Source organism: Danio aesculapii, chromosome 2 (genome assembly GCF_903798145.1).
Source record: "Danio aesculapii chromosome 2, fDanAes4.1, whole genome shotgun sequence".
In the NCBI taxonomy this organism is placed as follows: Eukaryota; Metazoa; Chordata; class Actinopteri; order Cypriniformes; family Danionidae; genus Danio; species Danio aesculapii.
In genome coordinates this window covers 31,088,691-31,099,605 of record NC_079436.1, presented here as the reverse complement: position 1 = coordinate 31,099,605, position 10,915 = coordinate 31,088,691, and the positions used below count along the sequence as shown (strand labels likewise).

Here is a 10,915-nt window from a genome sequence, read left to right as displayed (position 1 = left end):
AACAAAATTCTAAACATAATATTTTTAATAACTCATTTCTAATAACTGATTTATTTTATCTTTGCCATGATGACAGTAAATAATATTTGACTAGATATTTTTTAGACACTTCTGTACAGCTTAAAGCGACATCTGTAGACTATCGGAAAAAAAGATGCTAATAAAATGGGCTAATAGTTTTGACCTTAAAATGGGTTTTAAAAAATTTAAAACTGCTTTTATTCTATCTGAAATAAAACAAAAAAACTTTCTCTAGAAAAAAAAAATATCAGACATATTATGAAAATTTCCTTGCTCTGTTAAACATCATTTGGGAAATATAAAAAAATAAAAAAAAGAGAAAAAAAAAATCCTGGGGCGGCTAATAATTCTGACTTCAACTGTATACACACACACACGCACACACACCAGTTCAATCAAACTGCATTATTTTTTTTCTCAATGTTTTAAGTTTAAATTGCAGAATCGATGCAATCTCCACCTTATTTTTCAAAAAATTCTACTATTTTTTCTGAATGTGTAAAACTTCTAATTCATTGAATGCAATATGTAAATAATTAGACAAATAAAAAGTGGAATAAACTATAATTATATTCTAAATTAAATCAATATGATAACAAATATTAGTTTGAACAATAAAGCAGCATAACTAATAAAAATAATTGGAAGTTAATTAATGAAAATTGGAAGCCTCGCACATTCATATTTAAAAAGATCCTAAAAATAAAGTGGATAAAATAAACAGGACGAGACTAAATTTTATAGATTGTGATGAATATAACCTTGTAATTATTGAGGTGAAAGTACAAATTTTCATGCAGCAACACACTGTGTTATGTGAATGCATATTCTCTGAAAAGCCCAGTGAAACACAAAAAAGTGCTTCAGGAAAGTTTTCAATTAAAAAAGCCATGTTTGTTTTACATGTGAAGCTCGTGTGAATTTCTATGAGGGGAACCAAACGTGACCTCTAAATTTCAACAATGTCTCAAAACTTATGAAAAAAAATGTGTAAGTTGCTGTGTTAATGCCTGAAAATGAGTTATATTTATTCAAAAAACAAGCAAGAGAGTCGTTTTTCCAGTAATAACATGTCTGCAAACAACATTTTGAATTGTATCAGTGCTGCTCTTTTAATGAATCATCCTAACGAATTACTTTACGACTCATTTGAAATAATCAGATGTTTTGAGTAAACCTTTTGACTAAATAAATCAGTAAGAATTGGTTTGCTCCCAACTGGCAGTTGCTTTATATAAAAAAAAAATTATATATATATATATATATATATATATATATATATATATATATATATATATATATACACACACACATATATATATATTGGTTACATATAATTTCCAGCAAGTGGTAGGTTGTACACAGATTTTAATGAGTGAAATTATAACATTTAAAGGGGTCATGAACTGCCCTATTAATTTAGTACTGTTCACTAAAGTCCTTTAATAGGCCTATTGATATCAACATGTCTATGTAAAAAGCATCTGTAAAAGACAAAGCAATACTGAAAACAAACACTAAACAGTTGTGCTCACATCTTTGTGGTGTGACATTATTACTGTGAAGTCCAATATAGTCCTGCACATAAGCATCCTACTTTAAGTTTTCCTGAATCTCCAGCGACGAAATGTGCCTGGTTAGTAAGCAAAAGATTCCAGTGTAACGTTAAAGGACATAACCAACTGAGTCTAATGCGGTTATGAGTTTCATTAAAGGTATTTGTATGAAGACAACAACATGGTGTGGCACTGAATAACGTTTACCTTTTGATTTCTGCGTAGACCTGCGTTTGCCTCTCGCTACCTCTGAAAGCGCACCTCGGTGGGCGGAGCTAACCAGGAAAGCAGGTGTTGATCTTCTACGAGACTTTAGACGCATTATTATTATTACATAATAAATATGTAGGCCTACATTCCACAACCTGTCCTATTGGCCTAAATATAAGCTATTTTTAGACTAACAAATTTTAAAGGCACAGTATGTTATTTTCACAGCTAGAGAGCAAGTATTCAGAACACAAACAAAGGCTTATCTGATGGCGCCATAACTGTGGGAGTGTAGCATCATGGGAGTTGTGGTCTTGATTACAACCTACAGGACTCCTGCAGAGATCATGTTCAAGGATGAGCTAATGTATTTTAATGGTAGTATGAAGCAGAGTACATCTGCGGTCACACTGCACTTTCCTCCCCATAGACTTCCATTCATACGCACACGAATGCGTCAGACCGGAAACACAAGCATGTGCGACAAGTTTCGCAGTTCGCTGAGTTGAAAAGTTCAAGCTTGGTAAACTCTGACCTGCGAAATTGCTTTTGTTGACAGAAATTTAAAACACGGATCAATCGCTCGCTTTTTAAAATGTCTAATAGTCTTGTTTAATCCTTTTCGCAGCGCCGTACGACAGAATTTTGCATGCTCAAACTCTAGTGTGACTGCATCATTAGAGTGAAAGTCGTCAAAGCAAAATTAGGCTGAAGCAATTACTAATGAGTCATTTTTACTCATTTTATTATGCCACAGGTTTAGTCTAACACTTCAGGTTCTTCCTCTGGTGATCATGTGTGGCAAAAGCAGTGTTTTATAATCCTAAATACATTTTAATGTTCTACGTCTTTTATGTCAAAAGACTTTTGGAATTCTCAGTTCATGACCCCTTTATATAGTAAATAATAAAGTTGTAAAAAGTAATATATGTTTTTGGAAAGGACGAAGGCCGTCAAATTACAAAGGCTGCCTCTCAGTAAAGGTTATTTTTTATCACCATTTTGAAGTAAATTATTATCTTCATATATTTATTGACCTACTAGAGTAGCAAAATAATAATATCCCTCGAAAGAGCAATTTTCGAAAACAATGAGGGAAAAAAATCAGAAACCATAACAAATGTAAATGTTAAGATATCTTTTTCAGGGGCAATAAATAAAGGTGAGTGAGAACAGAGCAGTTAAATGCCATGAACAGTTTGCATATCAGTGTCACAAAAGGTGTCTATACTGTTTGACCATCAAAAACAGGAGAAATAATGAGAAAAGATGTAACCACATACTCAGAACTGGACCAAATGCGAATAAAACATTAGAAAAAGGTAGTCACAGGCATGAGATCAAGACAAGTACATTACAATGCCAGATAAACACAGAATTACACAAATGAGTGACTCAAAATGAATGTTGACCAGAAAGAGGCAGGACAAATAAAGAAAGAGAAACCATGTTGTCCTGAGTACACAGTAGCCAGCATTTCACATAGCAGCATTAAAAACCAGGTCCATCTCAGCGATGAATGTACATGTCTTCAGTCCACTCCTCCGTCTCCACACCCCTGTCCCTCTCCCTGTCCCGCTGGTAGTGGTAGTGATTGTGGTGTGGATGAGTGTAATGGTGCGAGCGCAGATGGCTTTGCGGTCTCTGTTGCCTGTTGTGCTCATTGTGTTCCAGCTCATAATCCTGCTGCCCGTGATGGGAATATTCTGGCTGAGCGTCTGTGGTGCCGCGCCGGTGGTGGTGATGCCGATGGTGATGGTTGTGATGTTGGTGATTATGGTCCCTTTGAGTTGTAGTCCTGTTTTGGTAGACCTCGGTTTGGTCCGGGTCGCCTTCACCAGGGAGCATGCGCCTGCTCCGGGGTTCTGAAGCGTATGAAGTGTTTTTAGCAGGGAGCAGCTCCATGTCGGCGGGCTGTGGTTGGCGTATGTGCTGCTGGTGTTTGTTCTGGGTCTCAGGCGGTCGGCTGGTGCCCGAGCGGTTGTGATGATGATGGTGGTGGTGATGATGATGACTGTGTCTCTTTGGCTCACTGCGAAGAAGCCTCTCCTCCTCCTCAGCCTCCTCCTGCACTTCCTCTTCTTCCTCCTCCTCTTCCTCTTCTCTCGTCTCCTGAGCTTGGGGCTGATGCTCCTGCTGGTGCTCTAGAGATCCTTTTCTTTTGGTGGCGGCTGTTTTCTTGCTTTTCTGTTCATCCTGTGGATGAGATATAGGACAGTTAGATTAAAGTCAGACGTTTGCTGTTTCTGGTCCATGTCTATTAAAGGGATAGTTCACCCAAAAATGCAAATTCTGCCATTATTTACTGTCCCTTCACTTTTAACAAACCTGATTTAGTTTCTTTCTAAAAGAAGATATTTAGAGAATCCTGGAAACCTCTAACTATTGACTTCCACAGTTGTTTTTCCTACTATGGAAATCAGTGGTTACAGGTTTTCAGCTTTCTTCAAAATATCTTCTTTTGTGTGGAAGAAACTCATAATGCCTCAGTCACACTAGCAGCAACTTTGTAGCTTCCTATCATTTTGGGTGGTGACCTGCTGCAAACGCAGGTCTGTGTAGGTCTACAGCACGAAGAATACAACAAGCCTCTGAGTGAGTTGAGAGAGGATCACGAGAGCTCTACTGATGCTCCAATTGGCGCTCTAGAAAGTTGCTCTTCATTTGCATAACAGTGAAGGATTCTTAACTTTGTCGCTTCGCGCCCACCTAGTCGCCAACCATAGATACTTACATTAGAAGTCGCCTACGCTGTTGTTGTCTATTGGAAGGAATGCGTCAATAAAGCCGCCATTTTAGTACAGGCTAGCGCTCCTTTAAAATGAATGTGTGACCAAGGTGCAGTGGAGGACTGGCCATCTGGAGCCATAGATATATAGACATATATACATATATCTATGATCGGGAGTTTTCCCAGTGGTCAGTATGCAAATGTTTATTTCAATTACGAAAATTATAATTTTACATCACTTTTCTATATCGATGGATAAGTGACCACACGGGCATTGCAGACAAAGAGCATAAGTTTGAGTGCTGGATATGTATTCACCTCCCTCTCCGCTTTCACTTCTAATTCTAATGGAGAGAGCGATTCGTTTGTAAATAAATGAACGACTCGTTGAACGACTCGTTCACTTAGCTGATAATAATACAAGTTTCTAGCACCCCAGAGTCTTGTTGTCATCTTTAATTTACATTGTTTGCTTATTATATTCAACAAAACTAGCATAAGCCTAGTAATTAGTGCGAGTTGGTGCCACTTTGCCTTATGGTCAGTGCAGTAAGAGACTGTATTATCATCAATAATGGTACTTGTTTAGCAATTCTTAACATACAAAAACATAAAAAAATGAAATGTTACCAATGAAATGTTCTGCTTTTATGCTTTGTTTTCTTTGCTTATTACTACATCCGTACACAGCACTAAAGTCCAGCATCTTTAGATTGGCTTTAGTCTTGACTAGTGCGGTTGATTGACTTTTGTCCTGTGAGCACTGTACAAATGTGGCGGTACCTGTCCATATGCGATACTTAGTGTACATATCTATTGTTTGAAGTCGCTCACTCCATTGAAAGGAATGTGTTGGTTTACTGCTGTGAGTCGCTTGTAGTGTGAATGAGGCTTGAGGCTTACAAAAACTTGAGGGTGATTAAATAGTGAATACATTTTAACATTTTGGGTTAACTATCACTTTAATATTTGATGTATTTTAGAACAGAAAGAGGCTGAAAAAAGCATGTGACAATTGGATTCTGAAGGTAGAATCTCTCTATTCATTTTTGTTTATTTCAATGAGTAAATTTTCATTTTTGGGTGAACTATTCCTTTAAGATCTTCACATGCACTGGTCAAAACAATGCTGTATTTGTTGGGTACACATTCATGCTGAACCAAATGAAGCCAAAAATCCAAAGGATCATCACTAAGAAGCTGAGTAAATAAGCTTTCCATCTATAGGGTAATTTCTGTCTGAGAATGCCTTTAAAGTGTCTAAATTGACAAACATAATAAGATATCTTTAGATATATATGGTTGGAAAATAAATGTCTTTATGGAACATGATCTATACTTAATATTGTGATGATTTTTAGCATAAAATGACTATTGATACTCATACTATCTCTTTTAGATTATAGAAATAATATGTTCCAGGGTCACATTTTTGCTTCTCTAAATATACTCAATCCTCATTGAAGCTGTTAAGTACAGAGCAAAGTGTAAAGTCCTATTACTTAAGAATGAACAAAAATGTGGAATAATTGAAGATTACTATGGGAGAATATATTCCACATTCAAAATAAAAGAGCCAGTCGCCAATCTGTAAACACACTAAATATCACAACCCCCTAAATAATTCCTTATGTCAAACCAACTAATATTAATTAAGTTAAACAGCTGGTTGTTTGTCTTGTATATCGAAGCTACACTACAGATGTGCCATTATCATATTATACAGTTCACTTACAACAACTAATATACTATTACTAATACTATGGGTATGAAGAAGTAGTACAAACTAGTAGGTACTGACACTATAGGTTATTTACCTCAGAAACCACCATCTCACTCACCAGAGGTCCTTTAAGTTCAAGTCTTCTTTAAAAGTCCAAGAGAGTTTAGTAAGAGTTGGGGAGGAAATTGAAAATGTCACAAAATGACACACCACTACCCAAAATTTATAGAGCCTGCAGATGTTTCCAAGCAGTCATAATTTACGACTTGCACACATAAGAAAACAAAACCTTAAAAAAAGTTACTGAGATGAAAACTGTTTCAGTGAAGCAATATTTGTGAGAAGAATGGGCAGCAAACAGATATTGTTTAATTATGTGAAAAGTATGAAAATATTATTTAATTGGGTGCTTTTATGATGCATAAAAGCTAGCACTGAGAGTCTTAAAACGAGTTTAAGCAAAAGAGTCACCATTTAATTTCGAAAGCAAAATTACATTGTCATTTCCATCCCCAGAATGCTAGTAAAAACAATACATTATAGGAGATGTGGTGGAAATGATAATGTATAAGAATTGTTAATAAGTAGACACTTACAATGTCAAAAAGATTTATTTGTGAAATGAATTATGTTCTTTAGAACCTACTATTCATAAAAAGAATAAAAAACTTTTTATGTGTCTACAAAGATTAAGTTTTTAACACATTATTAATTAACACATTATTAATTATAATATTAAATATTGTCCTTATAATAACAAAACTGATTCTGACTTATTTTAGATTGTAATAATATTTCACAACAATTACTGTATTCTTGATCAAATAAAATCTTCCAAACCGCAAACTTTTAAATCGTACAGTCCTATACAATTTCTTTGGTGTTTCATTTCATTAAAGTCGGTTTGGTTTTCTCCTAGAAATCCGCTGACTCTGTACAGTATTTGCTCAATCTCAGTGTTTTTCTAAAAATAAGCATCCAGTACCTTAGCAGGTGTGGGGCTGGTGGGGAGTGTGTTTTCTGCCAGTTTCTCCAGCATGGGATTTGGAGGCTCCATTTCCGGAGGGTGTGTGGCTCTCCAATAGGCCTCCAGGTAATCAGCAATGTGCTCACAGGCATCTGACAGCTGGTTCTCATCCAAGATGACATCAAACATCTCCTGTCATGACATCACAATAAACAACAGTTAAATAAACTAATAGCACAGTTTAAACATAACTGGCTAATTTAAGTCAACAACTGCCTTGGGTGCTGTGCAACATGAAACAACCTCTTCATAATCAGATCAAGTGATTACTAGGCTCTCCAGCTATGATTACTAATAAGAAAAGTGTTAAAAGGACACCATTAAAGAAGTTAAAAAAATAGATTCAGCAAGCAAAGAGTCTCTAAATTTGTCCTTATCATATACACTCATCAGACACTTTATTAGGTACACCTGTCAAACTGCTCGTTAATGCAAATGTCTAATTGACCAATCACATGGCAGCAACTTAATGCATTTAGTCATGTAGACATGGTCAAGACGATTTGCTGCAGTTTAAACCGAGCATCAGAATGGGGAAGAAGAGATTTAAGTGACTTTGAACATGGCATGGTTGTTGGTGCCCAACAGGCTGGTCAAAGTATTTCAGAAACTGCTGATCTAGTGGGATTTTCAAGCACAACCATCTCTAGGGATTACAGAGAAGGGTCTGAAAAAAGAGAAAATATGCAGTGAGTGGCAGTTCTGTGGACACAAATGCCTTGTTGATGCCAGAGGTCAGAGAAGAATGGCCAGACCGGTTCCAGCTGATAAAAAGGCAACAGTAACTCAAATAACCACTCGTTACAATCAAAGTATGCAGAAGGGTATCTCTGAATGCACAACACGTTCAACCTTGAGGTGGATGGGCTACAACAGCAGAAGACCACAATGGGTGTCATTCCTGTCAGCTAAGAACAGGAAACTGAGACTACAATTCACTCAGGCTCAACAAAATTGGACAATAGAACATTGGAAAAATGTTGACTTGTCTGATTTCTCTATTTCTGCTACAACGGATGGTAGAGTCAGAATTTGGCGTCAACAACATGAAAGCATGAATCCATCCTGCCTTGTATCAACGGTTCAGGCTGATGGTGGTGGGGTAATGATGTGGGGGATATTTTCTTCGCACACTTTGGGCCCATAAGTACCAATTGAGCATAGTGTCAACGGCACAGACTACCAGAGTATTGTTGCTGACAATGTCCATCCCTTCGTGATCACAGTGTACCCATCTTCTGATAGCTACTTCCAGCAGCATAACGCAGCGTGTCATAAAGCGTGAATCATCTCAGACTGGTTTCCTGAACATGACAATGAGTTCACTGTGCTCAAATGTCCTCCACAGTCAGCACATCCCAATCCAATAGAGCACCTTTGGGATGTGGTGGAATGGGAGATTCACATCATGGATGTGCAGCTGACAAATCTGCAGCAACTGCGTGATGCTATCCTGTCAATATGGACCTAAATCTCCGTGGAATATTTCCAGTTCCTTGCTGAATCTATGCCACGAAGGATAAAGGCAGTTCTGAAGGCAAATAGAAGTCCAACTAGGTATTAGTAAGGTGTACCTAATAAAGTGGCTGCTGAGTGTATCAATTGTATAATATTGTGATATTTTGTACTGTACACAGCACTTACAAAAAGACAAAAGTGAAGTGAAAAAGTGAAAGAGCACACGTTTATAAAAATGTTTTATCCTAAATATTGATATCATATCTGTTGTGTAAATGCCCTGATATACTTCAATGAAAAATCTTTTCAAAACTCACATTCAATAATTTTTTATCTGGAGTCCATTTTGGGATCTATTTAAACGACTATTTGTCTACGGTTGAGTAAGAGTTGTGGCTTTGCTGATTGAAAATCTTTGATAGAAGTGAACACTATCAGAAGTGAACACTAACAAACATTATACTTTTCAAACCTTATTGTAAAATCTAAAAGAGTAATGAAAAGTAACTTCACTTTGAGTAGAAATGGGCCTTAAAAAGGTTGCATTTTAGCAAAGTTTTATCTGAATCCTACAGAAAGCACATTAATACCTTTAGTATACAAAGGGCGAACTTACATTGGGACACTGGGCTAGTTTGTCTGCAGCCACCATCTGAACATTCAAATGTTTAGTCTGAGATTTGCCCCTGGTCTTTATCAATCTTGTGAGAACCTGAACAGCAGATGAAAAGAGGAAGGAAAAAAGGACAGGAAGGATGAGTGGGAGGAAAAGGGGGTGAAAGAACATTGGACGTTAGGTCATGCTGGGGAACAAGAGAAAGGTTAGTGTGTTTGCGCAACCGCTCTTCTCTCAAATGAGCTTTTCCTATGTAAGTGTAACGGCTGTATGGTGTCTGTTTGCAGCCTACTGACAGACAGATGGATCTTATTCACATGACTGATATTTATCGAGATGAATGATGTGGGGCGCTTTAAAAGGAAATGGATAAAAAGACACTTGAGGTTATCCGAAAAGCCAAAGCTTTAGCAAACAAACTGATACGCTGTACAGTAGTACCATATCAGATATCACTGACAGAATAATCTTGTTTCTTTCTGGCTTACAATTTTTTATTGGGTAAAAAACATATCAGATTACAATATAAATGTAATGGATTCAACACAAGGAAAAAAGTCAAACGATATCAGGCAGCTAGAACTGGTTTGAATTACTCTTTCTGATGATTAACTAAAGTAAGACTAAGTTGGACTGAACAGTTTTTGAACATCAGTTCTCACATTGAATAAGGCTCGACCTTTACCTATTACAAAACTAAAAGATTTTGCATATTTGTGTAACTGAGAATATAAATGATTATTAATACATATGCTAGTGAAAACCAATACAAGCATTTTTATAATGGTTGCATTGTCATGTCATTTCTTCAATACAAATGTAATGAACAATATGCATTCATAAAAACATTATTTAAAATGGTATTTAACCCTTGTGTACTGTTAAAGTTGTTTTCATCCACTCTAGAGTAATTTTGATGTTAAATTTGGCCACAAATATTTCTGTGTTTCAGCAAATGGAATGATTTTTTTGTGATAAATCTTATTTTGTCACATATTTTGGGAAAATGCTTTAGAATTTTTCAAAAACTCAACAATACACTCTGGGCAAATTTACTACCCTTTCATTGAATGTTCGTGGCTGTTTTAGCCCTATTGACTTCCCAGGTAGAAAAGAATTCTGGCCCAGATTTGGCATAAAGCTGGCATAGCAGGCATTCTTCCGGAACTGGCATACAGCATGTGGGCCAAACATGGTCTGGCTTTGTCAGAGGTGGCACTGTCTTCAAGATAGCACACAAGATTTGGGCCAGATTTAAAATGTAGTATTTGGCAAATGTTAATAATTGATATATGGGTCACGAAAGTTAGTCCTGTCTTGACCCACATTTAAAGTACATTTAAATTATTTTTGAGTAAAGAAAAAATATATACCAATCAGGTCGCTTTGAGAAAAAGTATGCCCATAGTGTGCCTAAAGCGCAATGCTTCATGGGTTTATCAATGGCCCAGTTCAGGCCCAGTTATGAGTTGTTAACTTGTCTGAGACTTGACCCAGACATGGTCCATGTTTGGCCCTTGGTCCAGTCATGTATCGTAATTCACTGCAGCATATGGGTCAAACAAAACCTGAT

The 10,915-nt window shown here is 36.6% G+C and overlaps 1 protein-coding gene across 1 annotated transcript in view; it reads right to left on the bottom strand.

Moving 5' to 3' along the window:
• Nucleotides 1-2,865: 2,865 nt before the first annotated feature.
• cacnb2b (calcium channel, voltage-dependent, beta 2b) overlaps nt 2,866-10,915 on the bottom strand; it is a 49,150-nt gene continuing 41,100 nt past the window's right edge. Inside the window, exons 11-13 of the mRNA XM_056467014.1 lie at nt 9,343-9,438; nt 7,227-7,400; nt 2,866-3,983 (exon numbers count right to left, since the gene is read on the bottom strand). Of these exons, the coding sequence (XP_056322989.1) occupies nt 3,297-3,983; nt 7,227-7,400; nt 9,343-9,438 (957 nt within the window). The 3' untranslated portion in view covers nt 2,866-3,296. The remainder of the gene's footprint in view (nt 3,984-7,226; nt 7,401-9,342; nt 9,439-10,915) is intronic.